This window comes from Mesoplodon bidens, assembly GCF_964165515.1.
Source record: "Mesoplodon bidens genome assembly, chromosome: 10".
NCBI lineage: Eukaryota > Metazoa > Chordata > Mammalia > Artiodactyla > Ziphiidae > Mesoplodon > Mesoplodon bidens.
Window position 1 is genome coordinate 45188767 of NC_138172.1, and position 25079 is coordinate 45213845.

The 25079-nt window shown below is 38.6% G+C and overlaps 1 protein-coding gene across 2 annotated transcripts in view; it reads left to right on the forward strand.

The window, feature by feature from the left end:
- CTNNB1 (catenin beta 1) overlaps nucleotides 1–24964 on the forward strand; it is a 40984-nt gene extending 16020 nt beyond the window's left edge. The window contains exons 2-16 of one of the 2 annotated variants that reach the window (XM_081246829.1): nucleotides 11382–11442; nucleotides 11883–12110; nucleotides 12309–12562; nucleotides 12694–12932; nucleotides 13021–13222; nucleotides 14359–14503; nucleotides 17898–18001; nucleotides 18083–18421; nucleotides 18698–18856; nucleotides 20354–20473; nucleotides 21106–21256; nucleotides 21345–21466; nucleotides 22545–22605; nucleotides 23664–23884; nucleotides 24189–24964. In XM_081246829.1, the coding sequence (XP_081102955.1) occupies nucleotides 11430–11442; nucleotides 11883–12110; nucleotides 12309–12562; nucleotides 12694–12932; nucleotides 13021–13222; nucleotides 14359–14503; nucleotides 17898–18001; nucleotides 18083–18421; nucleotides 18698–18856; nucleotides 20354–20473; nucleotides 21106–21256; nucleotides 21345–21466; nucleotides 22545–22605; nucleotides 23664–23872 (2346 nt within the window). In that variant the 5' untranslated portion in view covers nucleotides 11382–11429 and the 3' untranslated portion in view covers nucleotides 23873–23884; nucleotides 24189–24964. The remainder of the gene's footprint in view (nucleotides 1–11381; nucleotides 11443–11882; nucleotides 12111–12308; nucleotides 12563–12693; nucleotides 12933–13020; nucleotides 13223–14358; nucleotides 14504–17897; nucleotides 18002–18082; nucleotides 18422–18697; nucleotides 18857–20353; nucleotides 20474–21105; nucleotides 21257–21344; nucleotides 21467–22544; nucleotides 22606–23663; nucleotides 23885–24188) is intronic. The other variant, XM_081246830.1, reaches the window with a different exon arrangement.
- The last annotated feature ends 115 nt before the right edge of the window (nucleotides 24965–25079 follow it).

The window sequence follows — 25079 nt, forward strand, 5'->3', positions numbered from 1 at the left end:
TATCTTCAAAAATGTTCATTGAGCACTTTCTGAAAGTACCAGGTGCATAACTGTTGAAAAATTAGACTAAAATGCGTAGAGAGAAAGTTGGAATTATTAAGACAGTAATATTCTTCATATTCCTCTGTAAAGGTATTTATTAACTTATAATCAGAAATATATATATATATACACTATTGGGGGAAAAGTAAATGAAAAATCATTCTCTCTATGCCAGTAACACTAGAAATTGTTTCCAGAGAGTTAAAAAATAATACTAGGTAACTCATAATTTCTGTGTCATCATCACATCCTCTGTAGACACTGTCTCCATTGGCCAAACATGCGGGTCTAAGTGATATTAATAATCATTAATTAATAACAACAACAGTGGCTAACATTTTTTATGGGGGGAAGAAAAAGGCATATTGAAGCCATGTTCTAGTTTAGCATATACCTGATCTTAATGGCCTGATATGTTTTTCCCAAACAAATGGACTTGATGTGGCTTTCATATGTCATTTGGTCCAGTTTCATTTTTTTCACACAGCCTGCTTTTGAAAATACTCCTGGGAAAAAGGTGAGTGACTTCTCTTAGTAACCTAGTAGCCCACTTAAAAACCCTTTCTGTTGTTGGTCTTCACATTTAGGTTTAATGTACTTAGTTAAAAATGTAAACTCACTTGCCTTTCGTTTGTACTTAGTGAAAGTAAGTAATAAATAGATGAAGGGTTGGCCAACTGCTGCCTACCACCTGTTTTTGTATGGCCTGAGAACTAAGAATGATTTTTATACTTTTTAATGGCTGATAAAAATCAAAAGACAGATAATATCTCATGACACGTGAAACTTATGAAATTCAAATTTGCACTTTGCATGAATAAAGTTTTATTGGAACCTAGCCATGCTCATTAGTGTGCATATTGTCTGTGGTTGCTCTCTCACTACAATAGCAGAGTTGAATAGTTGCTACAGAGAGCTTAAGGCCTGCAAAACCCTGAAATCTTTACTGTCTGGCCTTTAACAGAAGAAGTTTGCTGACTTCTGTGCTAGATGATATACGTCGTTCACAAATGAATCCTTCGTGTTCGTAAAGGCATTTAAGAAATCTCTTAGGTATATATAATTGTTGGCTTTCTAAGCCTCTATATTACATTTTAGTTGTTCTGCCTACTTTTAGAACATTTTTCTTGTTTTTTAGCACATTTAGTCCAAGTATTTAAGAGCTTAATGTGTGCTAAGCACTTTGGAAGCAGTGAGGAGCTAAAGGTACAGCCCCAAGCCCTCTCAGAGTTCACTTATTGAGCTTGCCTTTTTTTTTTTTTTTTTTTTTTAAAGATCAGTGTGCTGGTATGGTGGGGAAGGGGAACTCTTATAACAAGTGGAGAAGAGGAAGGTTATTGTTATGGGATAAAAAGCAATGCATTTAAATTACTTCTGGAAGTCTTTGATTCCCTTCCATTAATTCTGCCTGTAGCCTGAATTTAGAGAGTAACATCTAGAAACTTTCTTGAAGTAAAATCTTCCATTTCCTTGGCATAATATACTCATGTTTGAAAATCCTGCATTTTCTTGTCAGCATTTGTGCTAGGCACAGAGTCAAACTATGGAGTATGTACTGATTCAAATCTTAGAAATATTTTAAATTTTTTTTTTTTTTGCTGTGGTTACTGTTCAAAGAATGTAGTTCTTTAGTATTACTTACGATACTTTTATCTAAAAGTTGCTAACCCTTCTCTTGCACTTAACTGCAACAGTGATTGTTAGATACTAGTAGTGTGTAACTTTGGGGTGGGGATGGGATAAATGATTTGATTGAAAGGGCATGTGACTGAGCTAAACAGACCTAGATATGAGTTTTAACAGAGCAGTTTACTAGCTCTACTCATATTAACTGCTGCTAGTCACTTTTTTCATCTGATGATTTGGGGGAATGTTGTCTACTTTATGAGGTTGCTTGGGAAGATTCCATTCCTTTGTGATGCAGTTGATTTTTAGAATATTGCCACTTTAGTAGAATAAGAACTGAATGAAAAATGTCTGTTAGATTAAATTACTAAAAATAGAAATTTATTGATCTAATAAAATGACATTTGCCTAAATATTTTAAAAACCTACAGTAAGTTTGATTTCTTTGCTTTTAGAAAACATTGGTTATTTTTCCTAAGAATGTCTTTTTTTTTTTAAAGCAATTTCTTTGTGCCTTGAGGTGCTAATGGTTGGCTGAGTAGTTTCCACATTTCTTTTGCAGGAAGTCCATTTTATAGGCCACTTAGCTTTTATGTTTAGAAACATTTACTTAATGCTGTATATCACTGTTTGGTTAACATAGAGTGGGCTAAATGATAGATATTTTCTTGGGCAAGTATCATTTCTAATAGCAATATATTATTTCTATACATTTTCTTTGCAAATATGTGCAAAAATGTTTATTAAAAAGTATGCAATGCCTTGCATATTAGATATATGTTGAATTTTTTTCTATGTATTCTTTTTAACTTTTAACGGCTTCATAGTAATTCTCTACCCCTCTCAACGTGGATGATTTACAGTAGTCTCCTAACTCTTCTCCCTGCTTTGCTTTTGACCCTCGTGGTCTTTTTTTTTCCATAGAGACACTAGAGTGAACTTTAAAAATCCTAAATCACAGGTGTTAGTTATTCCAGTGGCTTCCCAGTATGTACCCTTATCCATCTGCTCCCTACCTCTTTTCATGGTTCCCTGATTTCTAGTTATACTGGTGACCTTTCAGTACTGTTTCCCTACAGGTCTTTCCTTCCTTTGCATTGGTTTTCTGCATGGAGTGTTCTGCCCCATCTTCACTTGGCTAGCTTCTCCTCCTGTGCTCCTGTCGCTTCCATCCTCATCACTCACTCTTACATAGTGTAGCCCTCCTCCCCAACTAAGTCACTCTATTCTTACCTTGTTTATTTTCTTCACAGCAGTTCTCACTCTTCAAATTATCTTGTTTTCTATTGCTTGACTCTCTAATAGTAGAATGCAGGCTTTCCTGGACGTATGACCTTGACTCTCTGACTGTTATTCACTGTTCCTGCAATGCTAGTAACATAAAAGATACTTAAATATTTGTTGAAGAGAGGAATATACATTCCATTCAATGGATACAATATTTTTTATTCATTCCCTTGTTGATGAGCATTTGGGTAATTTCCAGCTTTTTCTCTATGAATGTGTCACTGTGCAGCCCTCTTGGCATGCTTCTGTGAATATTCTGCAGAATACATTTCTAATATAAAATTGGAATTTTTATGTGAAAGTGTTTACACTTATATTTAATGGATAGTGCCAACTTACCATCCAAAAAGTTTTTGCCAGTTTAACTATATCCATCTCAGCAGTCGGTATTATCTTTTCAGTCTTACCAGTCTGATAAGCAGAAATAAATGAGTTTAAACTCTTTTGCATATGTTTATTGCTTACTTTCTATTTTTCCTTCAGTGATGGTTCCTGCCCTTTCTCTGCTGTACTTATTGATTTCTCCTCAGTTCTTTGTGTATGTACTATGGATATTAGCCTTTAACCATATTTCACTTCTGGTGTCCAATATGTCATTTAAAAAATTACTTTATACATGGTGCTTTTTTGCTTGGGATTTTAAGGTTTTATACACACACACAAATTAGCCTATCTTTTTGATTTCAGAGTTCCAAGTCATGCTTATGTTGGGCTTCTTACCATGGTTTTATTTCCATATATACCACCCTTGTAGAGACCATATTTTATCCCACTGGTATTTTTTTTAACCTGTAAATATTTGGCATATGTAGGTTTAATTTTAATACAGTAAGGATGAAAAAATGGTACTTAACAAGGAAGAGTCCCTTTCTCCTAATACTATTAATCAAGTAATCCAGCTGTCTCCCACCAGTTGAAATGTCACCTTTTACATTTATTAAATTGCTACATTATGTCTGGGTGCTTTCTGATTACTATAGTCTCTTAACCATTCCTACCCCCATTAATATAATTGTTAATTGCTTTGGCTATTGATTTATAATGAATTTTAGTATCTGATAGAATTAGTCCCTTATCGTTATTTCAGTCTTTTTTTAATTATCTTCACATTTCCGTTCCAAATGAATTTAAGAATCATTTTCACTCCTAAAGAAATCTAACTGAGCATTTTGTTGGGAATACATTGAATTTATAAACTAAGTTAGTGAAAACTGGCATCTTTATATAGTACAAAAAATTCTAATCAAGAATAAGACAGCTCTCCTTTAATTTTGTGTGTACCTTTTTTTGTTGTTTTTATTGTTGCAATTATGAGTGAACTCTTTGTGACTGTGTTTTTCTGACTGTCCTAAATGTATATAGGAAACTAGTTTGTATATAATTTAATAACTTCATTAAAAATTTGGGTGAACTATGTTTTCTGTGCAGCTTTATCAGACTGTAAAATCCACTTAAAATGGGTATAAAAGTGTCTCTAGAATGTTAAAAAGAGTGTCCTCAGTTTAAAAGTATTTAGTCAGTCATCATTTTGTGAACTTTGAGAAACAGAATTTTCAGTTTCAAGATGTAATGGAAACAGATCCTCCCACATAACTACAACCCCTAGCCTTTTAAAATAGACTTGTAGCCTGTTTAGCTTTTGTGACTGCTACCTTTTCAAGGAGATGGACATGTTTATTTTATTCTCATATTTGAGACTTGAGTGTGTAAGGTTTAGCTGATTTAACAAAAGTTTCTATAAAATATTCATGTTTTTTTGGTAACTCCATTTTAATGAACTTTAAAAGATTAACATACAAAAGTATTTTAAAATCATATTTGGAGTTTTAATTATTTTATCTGAAATATTGATGTATGGCTGTTTTCTTATTTTTATTTAGTTATTTTTGCTATACAGAGTGTAGAGATTAATGTAATAAACATCCATGTACTCACCACCCAGATTAACAGATGGAATTTTGCTGTTTGTTTGATTAAACACACACACACACACACACACACACACACACACAGCTAAAGAGTTGAAGCCATCTTTAATATTCTTTCGCATACTATGCCTTTTGCCCCTGAGTATTAAGAAGCTGGTGTGTGTTCTTTGTACTTTTACTACATAAACAATATGAAGTGTTGGGTTTTTTTTTTTCAACTTGCATAAAATTATATTTGGAAATTATAAAAATGTGCCTGTGTCGATAAAAGCTATTCTGTATGTATTTTGAAATAGCTGTATTTTAAAATATCGATCTTACATGCACACCGGTGTTCATAGCAGCACTATTCACAATAGCCAAGACATGGAAGCAGCCTAAGTGTCCATCAGCAGATGAATGGGTAAAGAAGATGTGGTGTGTGTGTATATATATATATATACACACACACAGTGTGTGCATGTGTATATGTGTGTGTATATGCATGCAATGGAATACTACTCAACCATAAAAAAGAATGAAATAATGTTATTTGCCGCAACATGGATGGACCTAGAGTTTATCATACTAAGTGAAGTAAGTTAGAGAAAGACCGGTATCATATGATATAACTTATATGTGGAATCTAAAAAAATGATACAAATCAACTTATTTACAAAACAGAAACAGACTCACAGACATAGTTACCAAAGGGGAAAAGGGTTACCAAAGAGGAAAGGGGAGGGGGAGTATGGTATTAACAGATACATACCACTGTATATAAAATAGATAAAAACAACAAGGGTTTACTGTATAGCACAGGGAACTATATTCAATATCTTGTAATAACCTATAATGGAAAAGAATCTGAAGCTGTACACCTGAAATTAACACAATATTTTAAGTCAACTATAGTTTAAAAAATTTTTTTAAATTAAATAAAATTGAAAAAGATCCGTCTTTTTGGTAGCTTATATTAGTATAAGCTGGAGAAAAACAGTTTCTACTTTTTGTAGTAATTTGTTCTTAGAGTGGAAAAAGTGAAAATTTGTCTTAAAACATTTTTTTTTCCTGACGGATCAGAACTATTTTAGGATTGTGTTTATTGACCAGAGATTCTGTGTGCAGTTACTCATCAGTGAGACTAATGATATATCATACATGTAAAGGATATTGCCATAATTGAATTATTTTAAGTAGTAAAATCATATTCTCAGACACACACAGTTGGTTTAAATGTGCTCTATCAGCGATTATTCAAGTGACTTCTTATGCATGACATATACATGTACTGCATAAAAATGTTAAAAGGACGACATAAAAATCTGGCAAGACAAACGGCTACAAGTAGGGGAAAAATTAAGCATTCAGTCTTCTCAGAATTTAGAAAAACTTGTAGGGTGGGGTGGTGGTATATACATTAGATGGGTGGACATAGCTATTAAAAGTTGTCCGAGGGCTTCCCTGGTGGCACAGTGGTTGGGAGTCCGCCTGCCAATGCAGGGGACACGGGTTCAAGCCCTGGTCCGTGAAGATCCCACATCCTGTGGAGCAGCTAAGCCCGTGCGCCACAACTACTGAGCCTGCGCTCTAGAGCCCGCAAGCCACAATTACTTGAGCCCATGTGCCACGGCTACTGAAGCCCACACACCAGAGCCCATGCTCTGCAGCAAGAGAAGCCACCGCAATGAGAAGCCTGCGTGCTGCAACGACTAGTAGCCCCCGCTCCTCGCAACAAGAGAAAAGCCCGCACACAGCAACAAAGACCCAGCGCAGGCAAAAAAAAAAAAAAAAGTTGTCCAAGATAACAGTTGACACTTGATAGGCCCTTGGTAAGGTGGTCACCAGTACAATGCCTTCTTTGAAAACTGTATCAATTTATGCTCCATCAGTATTTTGGAGCTATGTATCAAAAGCCTTAAAACTTAAAAGTTCCTATTCTTTAACCCAATAATTGAAGCAGTCCTTAGGTGGAAGGGAGGTGGAAGAAATTAAGAGAACTATTTATATGCAAAGATATTTTTTCAGCGTTGTTTGAATAGCAAACTAAATAGGAAAGACAAACTAAATATTCAAGAATGGGAGGTGTAGTTAAATTATAGTATAGACCTATGATACAGTACAGATAATATTTGGTAAGGGTCTACAACAAGGAATTGGCTTTTATATTAAAAAAAAACTAACAGTAAATTTAACAGAATACCAAATATAACAATGTCATTATTATGGGAATGCCAAAGGAAAATACCATTTTATACTAAGCATATATTATTTTATGGATGAGGTAGAAGAGACAACTAAAATGAAAGAAGGAAAATGATCAGGAACATCCTAATTTTCCCTAGCCACAGTTCAGATTTCTAATAGCCATTTTTGTACCTACATATTTAAAGATAATACCAGGAGTATCAATCTAGGTGTTTCAGAGGAGCGCAAGTGTCATTAAATGTTTGTTTTTTATTGCCCAGTTCGGGGAAGACCCCTCCCAGGACATGGACTCACACACACGCACACAGCTGAGGAGTAAAAGCAGAAAGGAAACTAGAGTAAGTTGTGACTTAAAAGTGTTAGTGTTGAATAAAAAGTGGTGAGACAGGAAGATTTGAGGAGACTATAAGTTTTTAAATGGCAAGGTATTAGTAGTGACAGTTAATAAAAATGCATATGTATGTGCTTTTAGATTTACAAAATAGACTTTAGTAAGAAATTTTTTCTGATTCCTGAGAGTATATCAAAAGTTTTTCGTGCACTTTCTTACTAGATTCTTGGAAAAGTTAATTGTTAGCATGAACAGCCAGTAATCTATTATAAACTGGTTTTATAATCTGTTTTATAGCAAAGTTACTTGTAGTTAGTAGTACTCAAACTTTTTGAGATCCAAGGTAATTAAGATAATTTTGTGTTGATAGGTGATATCTATATTGTGTCAAGATTTCTCATGTAGATTTTGACCGAAGGCCACTTAAAGTACAAAAGGTGAAGTAGAGCCCCCAACAATCATTTTGAAGTCAGCTCTAAGGCTAATCTTTTGTAATAATGTTGTGGTATGTAAGAAAATATCATTACTTTTTATAGCCACATAATGTACTAATGTATGTAATTTACTTTAAAATCATTCTGTAGGAAGGCACCAATATGGCACAGTATTAATAATTGTTAAGTATAGGTGATGTGTGCATTATAAAGTTGTGTCCACTTTTCTGCATATTTGAAAAATTTCATAATAAGAAAAAAGAAAAACCTAGCATGCTTAAGTAGTCTTGTTAGAAAAGCTGAAGGAAAAATTACTCATAGTAATACTTTGAATAAGGTATGGTATAGGATGAACTTCCTCCTTAGATTGAAATTATTATATGTAATGGATATATATTCTAAACCTTATAGAGTTTAAATCAGAAATAGATGAATTTTGAGGTGTTCTTTACAAAATGTATAATTGGAAAAGAGTATATGTTAAGCAAAAAAAAGAGAAAAAAGGAAGTGTGCAGGTATCCATTACCTCATTAGACTGGATAAGTTGGTGATCCCCCAGCACCCTCTTTCTTTGTCAGAGCACCACTTGGTGGTGATAAAGCTGTCAGGACACACAGCATTCTAAATGTAGTCTATAGTTGTGGTCACTTGCGTCTGGGAACATTTAGTACTTCATTTTTTTTTTTTTTTAAAGCATTATACCCCCTTTATCTTGATTGGTACATAGTGGGCTTTTCCCCATTTTTGTTTCTCATAATTCTTTTTGAAGTTGGAGCTTTGATCCCCTGAGTTAGTTGATCCTCTTGTTTCTTCTCTTGTATTCTCTGTGTCTTTCTCCTTTATGCTCTAGGAGTTTTTCTCAATTTCAGTTATCTATTGAACTTTTCATTTTTATTTATTCTCTCCAATTTTTATGAGGGTAATAAAGTGAAACATTCTGTTTCCCTCCCTACCTTACCCCGATTTTAAAGTTTTGTTTCTCTGGAGTCTGGTTTTCCTGAAGTCTTTGATAAGCCTTAGTTGATTAGGAGCTCTAGGCCCTTAATGTATGGCAGGGTGTAGTAGAGGGGAGCCAGCCCTTGGGCTGAAAGCTCTGCCGAGAGGAAGAATAGGAAAGCTTTCCTTTGGGGCAAGATTCTGCCGTAGTTCTCTGGGTAGGATATTCAATTTCTTCAGGAAATATTTCTCAAATTTTAGGTAAATTTGGATTTGTCTGCAGATCAGTGTAGGGGTGAGTTGGTATATACTGCTGCTTATGTAGATCCCCATTTTCATTCCTACTTTTTACTTCTTGCTGATTGACACTTGGCCTCCCTCACTTCAGAGGGTTGCCATGAAGAGCAAGCATAATTTTTATGTATGTTGCATAAGTTTGAAAGTGCTATAAAAAAATAATAGTACTAAGATGTCCCCAACATGCAAATAGATGTTGTAAGTTTGGAACATGAACTTGCTTTTTTCCATAAAATCATTATAATCTAAGTCAAGTTACTAGGTCAGCCCACATAAGTAGATTTTATCCAGTAATTTGGCTAATATGTTTTGCCTTTGTCTCAACAAGGAAAAAAAAACACTATATTTTTTTTTCTTGATGCCAGATACATCAAAACACTTCTTAAACAGCTGCACCTGTAGATGTGACTAGTTGGTTTTTGAGTCCTGTGGCATTGGCCAGAGGAGAAGCTCAGTGTAAAACATGTTTTAAGTCCCCTTCCCTGGAAATATATTGGGAGCTGGAGTGGGGAACCCATTTTTCAGAGGGGTGGAGAAATGGTTAAATAGCCATTCTCAAAGATAGGCAAAAGATAAGGACTAAAATACAGCCATCAGTGGACAGAGAACCTTGGTTTCTTCCATCATAGTATTTCTCAACATATGGTCTGCAGATCACTTTCTGCATCCTTAGAATGTTCATTAAAAGTGCAGGTTTCGGGCTTCCCTGGTGGCACAGCGGTTGAGAATCCGCCTGCCGATGCAGGGGACACGGGTTTGTGCCCCGGTCCGGGAAGATCCCACATGCAGCGGAGCGGCTAGGCCCGTGAGCCATGGCCGATGGGCCTGCGCGTCCGGAGCCTGTGCTCCGCAACGGGAGAGGCCACAACAGTGAGAGGCCCACGTACCGCCAGGAAAAAAAAAAAAAAAAAAGTGCAGGTTTCTACACACCCCTTCCCATCCTATTGAATCTAAACAATAAACACATAATCCTACTTAGTACATGATTTTTAAATATAAGTTTCTTGTTGACAGGAATCATCTTTGTTATTTTCTGTCCTTCACTTTGCCTTGTAAGTAAATCATCAGTTGTTCCTACTGTGTACGATGAAACAATTGTGTCCACAACTCTTGTCAGCTTTAGGTGTCAAGTGATCTTTGTGGTTATAAAAAGCTAGTTTTGGAAGAGCAAATCCAGGAATAATCAACACATGCTTCCTTTACATAGAGAAAATAGGACTTTAGAGTACAGTTTCCAACTGCATTATATTAAACACATTTAAACTTTTTTGGACACTGATAGAAAACACAGTTCACACTTAAATATCTTAGTCCACATTGGTAATTTACATCTAATTTTTAACTTGTAGTGCAAGAGGAACTTGTTTGGGGCAGACTATGTAATAAAGGAAGTTTGGTTATTAGGAATATCTACAGACCATGAGCCCTTAAACTGGTCTCATTTGCAAATAGCTCCCTGTGTAATTCAGTGTTTTCCCGAATATTACACAAAAATGCCAAAATGCAGACATAAATTAGATGCTAAGATTTTTTAATATATATGTGAATGATTTTTACATTGATCAAAGCATTCACTTGTATTTATAATAAATCATTGCTATAAAATTGAACTTAGAAAAGTTTGACTAAAAAAGGTGCTTTTCATTTGTGTTGCAAACTTTAATTTGAGAAGTAATTTTACTTCTTAGTAAAAAATCTGAAATCTACTGTTCTGATCCAGTCACCACACATAAAATACCTTATTGAAGGTATTTAAATATAATATAATTGTATTATATCAGAAAAGAAAACAGTAACAATTGACCCGTTACATGAAAATTTGGTGGGTTTTTTTTTTTAATTTGGTGTTTTTAAAATCCCACTGGACCTCTATTGTCCAAAGAAGCCCTATGATGAATTTTTCCATGAAAGAAATTAAAAAGGGAGAGGAGAGGACTTTTGGAGCTCAAGGAGGAGTTGATTTTGAATAGCTGTTTCCTCTCCCTGGCTTTCATCAGTAGAGTGCTTATGCTTTCTTTGTCATCTTCAGTAATTTTGCTTTTTTGACATCCTGTGTATCTGTAATTTATATTTCTCCTGAAAAGAGGTGCTTGTTAAAGAGAAGTTTTCACTTAGAAGTTTGGCAATGATAGAGCTGTGGTTGAAGTGTTTGGAGGAGACCATGAGGTCTGTGTTTCACTATATCATATGGTAGAAGATGACTTGGGGCTTTTTGTGGATGTAGTCCATGATGTTTGACAGGCCATCCTAGTGACTTATGAGTATTAAAATCAAACAATTTTAAATCCTAATGACTTTGATTAACTCTTTTAGGGTCTCTGAAGTACACCATACTACGGTTTTGAAAATCTCACGTGGACAATGGCTACCCAAGGTTTGTATCATAGTCTTTAGTTACTGAATTGGGGCTCTGCTTCATTGCCATTAACCCAGTCTGGCTCAGATTCCCCTGCTTTCCTCTCTCCCTGCTTACTTGTCAGGCTACCTTTTGCTCCATTTTCTGCTCACTCCTCCTAATGGCTTGGTGAAATAGCAAACAAGCCACCAGCAGGAATCTAGTCTGGATGACTGCTTCTGGAGCCTGGATGCAGTACCATTCTTCACTGATTCAGTGAGTAACTGTTAGGTGGTCTCCTAAGAGTACAGATTTTTCATCACTGAGCTGGTCCTGGCCATCATTCTGTTATCCTTGGCTGTCTTTCAGACCTGACTTTATTTCTAAAAAGATTTCAGTGAGTCATATCATAGATTTTTATTTTCAAATTAAGGTAACATTTCCCTGGTAGTAATACTAGTGCTGTTTGATTTTTATAGCTGACTTGATGGAGCTGGACATGGCCATGGAGCCAGACAGAAAAGCAGCTGTTAGTCACTGGCAGCAACAATCTTACCTGGACTCTGGAATCCATTCTGGTGCCACTACCACAGCTCCTTCTCTGAGTGGTAAAGGCAATCCTGAGGAAGAAGATGTGGATACCACCCAAGTCCTGTATGAGTGGGAGCAGGGATTTTCTCAGTCCTTCACTCAAGAACAAGTAGCTGGTAAGAGTATATTATTGCCTTACTGAAAGTCAGAATGCAGTTTTGAGAATTCTAATAAAAGTTAGTGTATAATAGCTTAAATAAAATGGTGTGGTAAAGAGAAGGGAGTGATTTCAGTATCACCTTGACTGTTTAGGATAGCACATACTTGGTGAATGCTGAGCTATGGACAGTGAGTGTTGACTTTACCTTTTCCAGATATCGATGGACAGTATGCAATGACTCGAGCTCAGAGGGTACGAGCTGCTATGTTCCCTGAGACATTAGATGAGGGCATGCAGATCCCATCTACACAGTTTGATGCTGCTCATCCCACTAATGTCCAGCGTCTGGCTGAACCATCACAGATGCTGAAACATGCAGTTGTAAATTTGATTAACTATCAAGATGATGCAGAACTTGCCACACGTGCAATCCCTGAATTGACAAAACTGCTAAATGATGAAGACCAGGTAAGTAGTGACATGGCTAGCTTTTTAATCTGCTTTGAAGGAAACTCCCAAGGAACTGGTCTTATAATATCTACCCAGCATCAGTATTTGAAAACTGGAAAATGACGTCTCTTAATTCCTGTACATTATAGGTGGTGGTTAATAAGGCTGCAGTTATGGTCCATCAGCTTTCTAAAAAGGAAGCTTCCAGACACGCCATCATGCGTTCTCCTCAGATGGTGTCTGCTATTGTACGCACCATGCAGAATACAAATGATGTGGAGACGGCTCGCTGTACTGCTGGGACCTTGCACAATCTTTCCCATCATCGTGAGGGCTTGCTGGCCATCTTTAAGTCTGGGGGCATTCCTGCCCTGGTGAAGATGCTTGGGTAAGAAAACATGGTCAGAATGCTCCAAGCTCAGAAGGAGAAGAGTGCAATCACAACATTTCTGATGAGACTTTTTTCTTCTTCCCAGTTCACCAGTGGATTCTGTATTGTTTTATGCCATTACAACTCTCCACAACCTTTTATTGCATCAGGAAGGAGCTAAAATGGCAGTGCGTTTAGCTGGCGGGCTGCAGAAAATGGTTGCCTTGCTCAACAAAACAAATGTTAAATTCTTGGCTATTACAACAGACTGCCTTCAGATTTTAGCTTATGGCAATCAAGAAAGCAAGGTAAAGGAATTGTACTGAATGTGGTTGACATGGAGCATGGGAGACCCCCAATGTCATGTCCTTCTATGGATTTTGGCAAATTCATTGTATGCCTCACCCTTTGTATATATCCTAGAAAAGTTGGACATCTCTATTTCTTTAAATATTTGAGTTGTCAGTATGTAACGCACTATGCTAGGTGATAGGGATATAGCATGCAAGCTTCTCTTAAAGCTTTCATTCTTGGGTGGAAGAGAGACACTGAAATAATTCCCTAATTACTATTTAATTCGTGTGTTAGGGGGAAGTAAAGGGGCTATGAGAGCATGTAAATGAACCAGACCATCTTTTGAGGGTTCAAGCAGATTTCTTGGAGAAAGTGATAGTTGAGTTTAGCTCTTAAGGTTAAGAAGGGATTGATTAAGGTGAATGAAGGTTAGGGAGAGGAAATGGCATCTTTGACAGTTCTGCTGAGGGAGGAGCAGGGCAAGATTTGGAAATTCAAGAAATGCAAAGAGTAAGGAAGAGGAAGTGTGTGAGGTGAGGCTGTTGATAGGGCAGATCCCGCAGGGCTTAGTGGAACATGTTAAAAGAATAATGGGAAACAGTTTTTAGCAGAGGCCTGAAGTGATGAGATGTGTTTTCAGAAGATCGGGGTAGAGTCAGGAGGTGGGGGTGTGCGGGGGAGTAAAGGGCAAGAATGACTATTTTATGCTGTCTCTTTTTGAGGTGGTTATGATGAGGAAAAGCAAAGAGCCAGATCATTAAGAGTTTTTAAGTGCCCATTCTGGGTCACATTTTCACTCAACACGTTGGCTTTGATGTAACTTGTGTATCTGGGCATTACTGTTTCATACCAACATGGTGTTTGGTTGTTCTTGTTTTTCCTTTTACTATGATCAGTGTGGGAAGAAGTAAATTGGGCCAGAGTTTATATATTTTTGGGAGGACTGGGGTGCATGAATTTGAGTGAGATGTTGTAGAAGGAGGGGTTAAATAGGGCCCCAGTATGGGGGTCTAGCTAATGATGACCAGGAATATATTTAAGTCATTAAGCTGGCTGAAATTCTTGTATAATAAAATAGGTTGGTAATAGTAGCTTTTCTCAGGCATTTGATCAAGATTCCATGACTAACAATATATACACATCTTTCTAGCTGATCATTTTGGCTAGTGGTGGACCTCAAGCTTTAGTGAATATAATGAGGACCTATACCTATGAGAAGCTACTGTGGACCACAAGCAGAGTACTGAAGGTGCTGTCTGTCTGCTCTAGTAATAAGCCGGCTATTGTAGAAGCTGGTAAGTATACTTGTCTATTCTGGGTTCTCATGTTTGCAGCACGTGTAGTTCTAATTAGATTACCTTTCTTAGGAAAAGGGTGATAGAACGGATCTTAAAAGGCTGAAAGTAGATGGTCCTATTCAGTTTGAAGCCAAAGTTACATTCAGACAAAGCATATGTTCTGCTTGACACCTTCTTTGGTGCTATTCAAGCCTAGTTTAGGCAGTGTTCATATTACCCATCAAAAATGATGGCTAGGGGCTTCCCTGGTGGCACAGTGGTTGAGAGTCCGCCTGGCGATGCAGGGGACACGGGTTTGTGCCCCGGTCTGGGAAGATCCCACATGCCGCGGAGCGGCTGGGCCCGTGAGTCATGGCCGCTGAGCCTGTGCGTCCGGAGCCTGTGCTCCGCAACGGGAGAGGCCACAGCAGTGAGAGGCCTGCGTACCGCAAAAAAAAAAAAAAAAAAAAATGATGGCTAATACTTGGCTTGATAACAGCTATTCCAGAAATACCTGGAATGCATGCAAAAAATACAGATTTATAGACTTATTTAATCAGAATCCCTGGAGTGTTGAGGCGACAAGAGAGTCAGTAGGTAGCTGGAAATGTATGGGACTGGAGGCCTAGGAATCTTGATTTTTAGAAGTTCCCTAGGTTATTCTGATGCTCATTTGTTTATTCTGAAAATATTCAGCCCCTGTGTTTCAAGCACTGTAATAAGCACATGGTATACAATGGATAACAAAATAGGTATGGTCCCTGTATTTATTCTTATAGGTGGTAAATGTGAGAAAAATATACAAAAAGATGGAGTGATCACATTGGAATGAATGTTACAAGAGAAATGAACAGCAAGCAAATAGTGATACAGAATTAATGGGGAGGGAAGGGGCTTCCCTGAGAGGGGGATGTTAAGTGAAATTGCAGAATGAGAAGGTGTAAGCTATATGAGAAGGATTAAGTGCCTTCCAGATGGTCCTGAAGGTAGCAAAGAAATTGTTGAGTTCTAGGTGCTGAGGAGAAAGTCTGTGTAACTAGAACCTAGTGAGTAATGGGATGAATAGCTCAGGATGAGGGTAATGAGCTAGAGCCAGGCAGGGCTATATTGTGCAGGAGTTTCTAGGTCCCTGGAAGATGTTTATTCATGCTTTATTCCAGCTTTGGAAACACAGGTGTAGAATGCTTAGTTCAATTTGAAATTACTAGGTGGGATCCAAATCCTAAAGGGCTCCTGAAGCTTATGCTAAAGCATATGGTCTTTGTCTTTTTTTTTTTTACTTATTTATTTTTGGCTGCGTTGGGTCTTCATTGCTGTGCGCGGGCTTTCTCTAGTTGCGGCGACTCGTCCTTGTGGCGCGCGGGCTTCTCACTGCGGTGTCTTCTCTTGTTGCGGAGCACGGGCTTAGGCGCGTGGGCTTCAGCAGTTGTGATGCAAGGGCTCAGTAGTTGTAGCTCACGGGCTCTAGAGCACAGGCTCAGTAGTTGTGGTGCATGGGCTTAGTTGCTCTACAGCAGGTGGGATCTTCCTGGACCAGAGCTTCAACCCGTGTCCCCTGCATTGGCAGGCAGATTCTTAACCACTGCACCACCAGCGAAGTCCCTGGTCTTTATAATGAGAAGCTATTGATGGCTGTTGAGCAGTGGCACAGCATCACGATGAGGTGTTGGGAATATTAATATTAGCATCGTATGACAGTTCAAATGACTAAAGGCAAGCAGACCAGGCCACTGGGATGTGTTACAGGCTTCTAGGAATGAAGTCATTAGATACTAAAAATACATAGCAAAGGATGAATGTTATTTGAGTTGACATATTCAAAGTGACTAAAAGTCAGTAGGTAGCTGGCAATGTATGCTATTGGAATGCAAGGGAAGACTGGGCTGGGATAGAGATTTGGGAGTTGCCCTCTTAGTGTATGTGAGTAAGGGCTACATACTTACTAGCGGGGATAGGAAGAGGCGGGGGTGCCTCTAAGCTATCTGCACTGGACTTTTACCCTGGGCATGCTGAATCAGAATGTGTATGTTTAAGTCTCTCAGGCTATTCTGAGAGGCATCTGGAACTAAGATCCACTCTCTTAACAGTGGAGGGAGGGAATGAGATCTGAGGGGAATCAAGTCTTTTTTTCTAAATATAATTTTACTTTTAAAAAAAAATTTATTTGGCTGCGCCAGGTCTTAGTTGAGGCACGTGGGATCTTTGTTGCTGTGTCAGGGATCTTTTAGTTGTGGCATGCGGGGTCTTTAGTTGCGGCATGTGAACTCTTAGTTGTGGCATGTGGTATCTAGTTCCCTGACCAGGGATCGAACCTGGGCCCCCTGTATAGGGAGCATGGAGTCTTAGCCACTGGACAACCAGGGAAGTAGCATCAGCCTTGTGCTCTCTGTTAGCAGCTGGAGCTACTATGAGGAATGAACCAGATCTTGTCTTACTGTAGGGGTGGTAGGCTAAATTATAGTTGTGATAAATGCTGTGAAGGGAAGAGTACAGGGTGCCGTGAGAATTATAGCAAGTAGACCTAACCTAATTGAGGAAGTAAAGCAGACCTGAAAAGATAAACAAGGAGACAACGGAAAGTACATCCCACTGCATTTAGAAGTGATGTCAGTAGGAGAGAGATGGTGAAGTTAAGCCAGTGTGTGGGGAGTTGAGCTTCCATTTAGACTCTGCTGCCAGTGTAAACGTCCTTCATTAGGGTCCTAAATGATGGAAGGTTGTGAAACTTTGAAGCACATCTTTTGAGTCACTGTCTTTTATACAGTCCCAGACATTAAGCGTTCTGGTGCCTTCTTTTTGGATTGTTCTCACCCCATGAGTTTACATAACTCCTTCAGGTCTTTGCTCAGATGTCACCTTCACACTTAGGTGGACTAATTACCCTACTTAAAAATGTAGCCCCCTCCTTTGTCTTGTGTTACGTTTTTTGTAGCACTTAACACCATTTCACACTGTATAGTTTTAGTTTACTAATTGTGTATTTGTTTATTGTCTGCCTCCAAGTAGACCATGAGCTCTGTGAAGGTAGGAATTTTAGACTGTTCTGCTCACTGGTATAGCTCCAATTCAAACCAGGGCCTGGTATTAAATATTTTTGAAATAATTGGATGAAAGGAAATAAGTAATAGGAATATTACCTACAGGGGGACTGTGGAGAGAATGAAGGCTTTTTCCACACAGGAGAGGAACAATAGATACTTGACAGAAACTGTCACTAGGTGAGATGAACTGGAAAAGAAAGGGAAACTGAGCAGCATTGTAGAAAATGAAAGGAAATAAAGGACTTAGATGGAGGGGATAAGCTTTGGCAATAAAGAGGGACACCTTCTAAGTAAGACTAGAGAAGACACTTTGTACTGATACGACTTGTGAGCTAATAGCCATCGCCTTAGATATTTTTTAATCTTTTTAGGTGGAATGCAAGCTTTAGGACTTCACCTGACAGATCCAAGTCAACGTCTTGTTCAGAATTGTCTTTGGACTCTGAGGAATCTTTCAGATGCTGCAACTAAACAGGTAAATTCTGAGTAAACTGGTGCCTTAATGAAAAAAGAGTCAAGCTGAATATGTCCTGAGCATCTGTTTTCATCTCCATAGGAAGGGATGGAAGGTCTTCTTGGGACCCTTGTTCAGCTTCTGGGCTCAGATGATATAAATGTGGTCACCTGCGCAGCTGGAATTCTTTCTAATCTCACTTGCAATAATTACAAGAACAAGATGATGGTGTGCCAAGTGGGTGGTATAGAGGCTCTTGTGCGTACTGTCCTTCGTGCTGGTGACAGGGAGGATATCACTGAGCCTGCCATCTGTGCTCTTCGTCATCTGACCAGCCGACACCAGGAAGCTGAGATGGCCCAGAATGCTGTTCGCCTTCACTATGGACTGCCAGTTGTGGTTAAACTCCTACATCCACCATCCCATTGGCCTCTGATCAAGGTAAATTGTCAGCGAAAGTAGAAGGTTACAGAATTGAAAATGTACTACCTCTGACTATTATTAGATGGCTGTCTAGGCACCAGGGTTTGATAAGTAGGAGTTGTATTCTTTAGTAAGTAGGAAATATGTCTGGGATGGAGGTGAGGGTTTGAAGTGCTTCTGTAGTCAGTTTTACTTTCAAGTGATTGTGATAGATGTAGTGTTAGGAATTTTAGGGTAAGAAAATGGTTTTGTTGAGTTGTTTGCCAGTTCTTAACTCTTCCTTCTTTTCTGCAGGCTACTGTTGGATTGATTCGAAACCTTGCCCTTTGTCCCGCAAATCACGCACCTTTGCGTGAGCAGGGTGCCATTCCACGACTAGTTCAGTTGCTGGTTCGTGCACATCAGGATACCCAGCGCCGTACATCTATGGGTGGAACACAGCAGCAGTTTGTGGTAGGTAAATCTTAATAGTGACACCTGGCTATTTAAAAGGAATGCAAAAATCCGTAAGATCCTGAACTACTGAGGTCATTGGCTCCCTCCATCCTCCTGCCTGCCTGAAGGGCTGCTTGCTATTGACTAAAAAAACTGACATGTCTCTGTGGCTGCACAGAAGATAAGGAGTAATGTGGCCCCTAGTGGTACGTCCTTTGACATGTCCTTCACATCGTTGCCTCCTCAGTCGTACAAAGGGGGTGTGGAGTGCGATTTACTGCTTTGGGGTCTCATTTAATCCATACAAAGGGTTCACATCCTTAGGAAGTAGCAGAGCCATAATTTGAATCCAAGTCTGTCTGATTTCAGAGTCTCTAATCCCCCACTGCAGTTCTACCTATAAATGTTTAATGTACCTTTTACTAGCTCTTCCAAGAGTGGTTTAAACTATTTCCCTGGACTTAACGAATGCCAACAAATTACAAGACTAAGTAGTAGCATTTCTGGGATCTTTACCTATAATCTTAGCCTGAAACTTTGATGTCAAGTTTGCAGTCTTAAAACTAGCTTCATTACAAGTATCTAAAGACACTTCTGATCTCAGAATGTGTTTTAAGACTCAGACCTTCAAAGATTCTCTCTTCTTTAATCAGGTTACTTTAGAGAACAAGACTTTACCAGAACAGATCTTGAGACTCTGATTGCTAGTTGTGATATGGATGCACTCATTAGGAGGCTTTGCCTTTCTCTATTCATTACTTTTGGTGTTGGCCTGTCTCCATGAGGTGACTTAATAGAATGCAAAGGGTACCTTTTAAAATCTCTCTAGGAAGAAAGGAGCTTTTGTTTCCTTATAAAAATGAAGTTGAATATAAAAGCTGCTGCAAGTAGCAGAATTATGACCTTTTTAAAAACTCAGGTAGAGGGAAAGCAGATGGTAGTTATATTTTGCAAAAGCTAACTTCCTTCTCCCGTATAGCCTATCAGTTGAATAGTCTTGGAGGAGGTGAGTGGATTTTCTACTGGCAGCTCAGTAGAATTTTAGCAGTTGGTGATAAAACTCTGCGAAGTTTTCACCAAATACACATAGATGTACAAAGATAGAGGGAGCATCTGAGAGAAAACACTGACATAGTCTGCACGTTACTTTCCCATCTTTGTGTATCTTTTCTTTATATATCCCTTTACCCAGAGTGATTGGTGCCCTGGCTGTAAGAAAGTTATCTTTGGGATTCAGAGGTATATTGAAGCTGTGCTTTGCTGTGCACAGTACCGTGATGGGGGAGGGGTGCTGCTTGGAATTAGTGTTGACAAGAGGCCACTTTCAGAAAGTGACATTCGACTGAATGGCGTCCACCTTCATTCCTGAACTAATGAATTGCAAATTCTGGGGAACTTTGGGTTTATAACGTGAATAACTAATCTAGTAATTGCTACTCAGAACAGAAAGCCTTTCAAATATATAAACTTTAGAGAGGACAATGCCCTATTTATTAACCATATTTCTTTTGGTAGGAGGGGGTCCGCATGGAAGAAATAGTTGAAGGTTGTACTGGAGCCCTTCACATCCTAGCTCGGGATGTTCACAACCGAATTGTTATCAGAGGCCTAAATACCATTCCATTGTTTGTGCAGGTATGTTGCTTTTAAGTGAGGTGTTCTAGATTCTGTGTGTCAGTAAAATTTCAGGATTTTAAAGATAAGCAAAATATCAGGAAATTAGAGACCAAAATAGGGGCACCAGCATTTAATTTTTCATCTACTATCACCATTTCTAAAATGGCAGTACTGCCCCTGCTTCCTGTTCTAAGTATAAAAAACAGAATCTCAATGTGTCATGTCCTTTTAGTTGAATACATTTATGAAAATTCCCTTCTTTTTTCTTGGGCAGTAGAAGGAGAAACATTGGGACTAGAACCTCAAGAAAGGAAGGAGACTTTCTACTCCACTTTTAGGGTTGCTCAGTTTTGAAGGGACGAAAGCTGGTCTGGGCTGCCAGAGCACAGGCCTCCAGCCACCTCTGGGTCTTCCAAGTTTTAGCTTGAATAAAACTCTGAAGAAAAGGTTCGTAGCTAAAAATGCTCTAGAAAACCATTGCTCCTGAGCATCACTCAGGAACATAAATTTAGAGTTTATGATTTAATACAAGCAGTACGAATACCACTTACACTCTGAATTGGGAATTGGGAATGTTTACAGTGCATGGGGTGCTTGCCATGTTTTAACTTTAGGTTTAACTAGGTTTTGGGTGTATGTTTTCTCCTTAGCTGCTTTATTCTCCCATTGAAAATATCCAAAGAGTAGCTGCAGGGGTCCTCTGTGAACTTGCTCAGGACAAGGAGGCTGCAGAAGCTATTGAAGCTGAGGGAGCCACAGCTCCTCTGACAGAATTACTTCATTCTAGGAATGAAGGTGTGGGTAAGTAGGAAAGGAACCAGAGCCTTTAGCTTGTGTACAGTGACGCCTCAGCTTTTCCTCAAGGACCTTTATTCCATCCCTCTCCCAGCAACATATGCAGCTGCTGTTTTGTTCCGAATGTCTGAGGACAAGCCACAGGATTATAAGAAACGGCTTTCGGTTGAGCTGACCAGTTCTCTCTTCAGAACGGAGCCAATGGCTTGGAATGAGGTAGGCAGCGTGAGCACGTTTATTTGGCCGTTTGCTAGAGCAGGTATAAGGCAGTTTGTGGTTTCCTCTCAAACCACTCAGTACACGTTCATTTGCACTGACTGTGTCCTTGGCTTGAATATTCATTCTTTACACTCTTTTGGCAACTGCTGTGAGGAAAAACTACAGCTTTAAACAGCCTGTTCAGAACAAACAAGTTAGAATTTCCAGGGGAGACAGATGAAAAAGTTAGCAGACTAAAGAACATTTTTCAAAAGGTTGTCAGAAAGAGGCAGTCTATTAACCACTGTTAGTTGGAGGTCGGTTTATCAGTACTTCTTAAAAAAGGCTCAATTTTTCACCTACTTTTCTACTTGAATTTCTATTCATTTGTTCAGTATTTGTCCTCAATACAGTTGTTCATTGAAACAGTAGAACCACCCTGAAAGTTTTTTCAATTATGGTACATAAAGTGAATTATATTTGTTGAATGAATGGAGAGAGATCCTACATATTGTTAGGTGGAAAAAAAATAAAGCGAACTGCCAAACAATGAGTAGTATGTTGGTTGGCTGTTTAATAGGCAATCTTAATATGTTCCAACTTGAGCTCTGAACTTCCTCACCCACTCCCTTTCTCCAGACCTCTCCTCTCACAGTTAATGGCAACTTCGTTCTTCTAGCTGCGCAGGCTCTAAAAGTCTTTTCATATAACATATCCCGTCAGCAACTCCTTTTGCGGGTAGACACTTTGCCTGTTTTGTTTCCTGTTATATTTCTAGCACCAGGAACAGTGCCTGGCACATAGTAAGTACTTAATAATATATACCTGTGGAAAGAATAAATTAGTACTTTTAATACTGTGTGCAATGGGAAAACATGTTTCTCTAGGTATCTTTGAAGGGTAGAGTTTGAAGTATTTCTGTATTGTATTACATCTGTATTTCAAAGTAATTCTGCATTTTCTAAGTATTTCTATAATGTTTGAGTTCTTTATTATTTTCGTAATCTGAAAATAAGTATGTTTTCAAAATATTAGACAGTATGCTTTGAGTTGAGAATTTTCATTTTGCTTCTTTGCCTTGTACCTGTTTATCTAGACTGCTGATCTTGGACTTGATATCGGTGCCCAGGGAGAACCCCTTGGATATCGCCAGGATGGTATGTGTCTCACATTTCTTGATTATTTCCAGATCAAGCTGAAGGTCCAAAGCTTTATCAAAAGAGCTGGTTTGCTCATCTGGGAAACCAGTGTTGGCAGGAAAGTAGTGGTAGCAATTAAAGGCAGTTCTTAAATTCTAGAGTCAGCAATAGTATCTTTATTGGAGCACAGGGAATTGTGAGCCACACACTGAGCAAGCAGTAGGATCACACCAATAAATATGTGTCACCAATAAATATGTGTTACTACTGCTAGGCCTCTGCAGTACAGTGCAGGATGTTACAAGTCGCCTGGCTTTTTATTCAGCTTTTTTTGTTCAGAGAGCCCATAATACCTGTGTCTACAACCCACCCAGGAAGTGAGAGTATGGAAACTTCTGTCCCCAAGCTCAGATCTGGGATGGGTATTTACATAGTTAGCTTTTCAGAAAACTCTAAAAATACAATTCAAATCTGGGTAGTGGTGAGTGGAGCATAATTAGGGGTAGACCACTAACAGCTGTAACTATTCCTCTTAAATGTATAATCTTACCTGGTTTTTCCTAGTTAATAAACCACTAAAGCTTATAAGCTTCTTACCTTGATAGGTACATGTAAATGTTAACCCTTAATATAAAACATATAAAGGTTTCATTGGAAACTGGCACATTTTCTTTGTACTTTTGTGGGTGTCGCCTGGACTTTCTAACAAATAGATTACAATTGCCAGACCTCCTTGTTATTGCCTTCACCTCCTGCCATGACTGCTTGATGCCTAGGTGTCACACACAGTAGATTGCTTGCTGCTGCTCCCCCCTCAGGAACCTGTCCCTGCCTGGGTAAATGCCAGATGTCCAGGACTAGAACCTGCTGGTCTGCCTTTGGAGGAAACAGACTTTGTGTAGCCTCGTGGGTGGCCTGGCACTGGCACTTAGCTGAAGAAAGCTAGACGTTGAAGAGGTTGGAAAGCAGTGCTTTCTGACAAGCTTGCTGCCCTTGGATGTCCCTAACCTTAGTGTTCACTTTTATGTCTTCTCTCTCTCCCTTACCCATTTCGTTGCTACCCCCGACTCTCCTAGATCCCAGCTATCGTTCTTTTCACTCTGGTGGATACGGCCAGGATGCCTTGGGTATGGACCCCATGATGGAGCATGAGATGGGCGGCCACCACCCTGGTGCTGACTATCCAGTTGATGGGCTGCCAGATCTGGGGCATGCCCAGGACCTCATGGATGGGCTGCCTCCAGGTGACAGCAATCAGCTGGCCTGGTTTGATACTGACCTGTAAATCATCCTTTAGGTAAGAAGTTAAAAAAAGCCAGTTTGGGTAAAATACTTTTACTCTGCCTACAGAACTTCAGAAAGACTTGGTTGGTAGGGTGGGAGTGGTTTAGGCCTATTTGTAAATCTGCCACAAAAAAAGATACATTGAAAGGAGATGTCTTGGAACATGTGAATGTTCTCAGATTTCTGGTTTGTTACGTGGTCATGTGTGGAAGTTATTAACTTTTAATGTTTTTTGCCACAGCTTTTGCAACTTAATACTCAAATGAGTAACATTTGCTGTTCTAAACATTAATAGCAGCCTTTCTCTCTTTATACAGCTGTATTGTCTGAACTTGCATTGTGATTGGCCTGTAGAGTTGCTGAGAGGGCTCGAGGGGTGGGCTGGTATCTCAGAAAGTGCCTGACACACTAACCAAGCTGAGTTTCCTATGGGAACAATTGAAGTAAACTTTTTGTTCTGGTCCTTTTTGGTCGAGGAGTAACAATACAAATGGATTTTGGGAGTGACTCAAGAAGTGAAGAATGCACAAGAATGGATCACAAGATGGAATTTATCAAACTCTAGCCTTGCTTGTTAAAATTTTTTTTTAAATATCTGTAATGGTACTGACTTTGCTTGCTTTGAAGTAGCTCTTTTTTTTTCTTTTTTCTTTTTTTTGCAGTAACTGTTTGTTAGTTTTTTAAGTCTCTCGTAGTGTTAAGTTATAGTGAATACTGCTACAGCAATTTCTAATTTTTAAGAATTGAGTAATGGTGTAGAACACTAATTCATAATCACTCTAATTGTAATCTGAATAAAGTGTAACATTGTGTAGCCTTTTTGTATAAAATAGACAAATAGAAATGGTCCAATTAGTTTCCTTTTTAATATGCTTAAAATAAGCAGGTGGATCTATTTCATGTTTTTGATCAAAAACTTTATTTGGGATATGTATGGGTAGGGTAAATCAGTAAGAGGTGTTATTTGGAACCTTGTTTTGGACAGTTTACCAGTTGCCTTTTATCCCAAAGTTGTTGTAACCTGCGGTGATACAATGCTTCAAGAGAAAATGCGGTTATAAAAATGGTTCAGAATTAAACTTTTAATTCATTCGATTGTGTCACCTTTTTTTCCTTGTCACTTAGTGGTTTGCGAGGGTAATAAATTATTTCACTGTGTGTCTTCCTCAGGGTGAAGTTGAATAAACTTAAGTTGTAATGATGGAAAG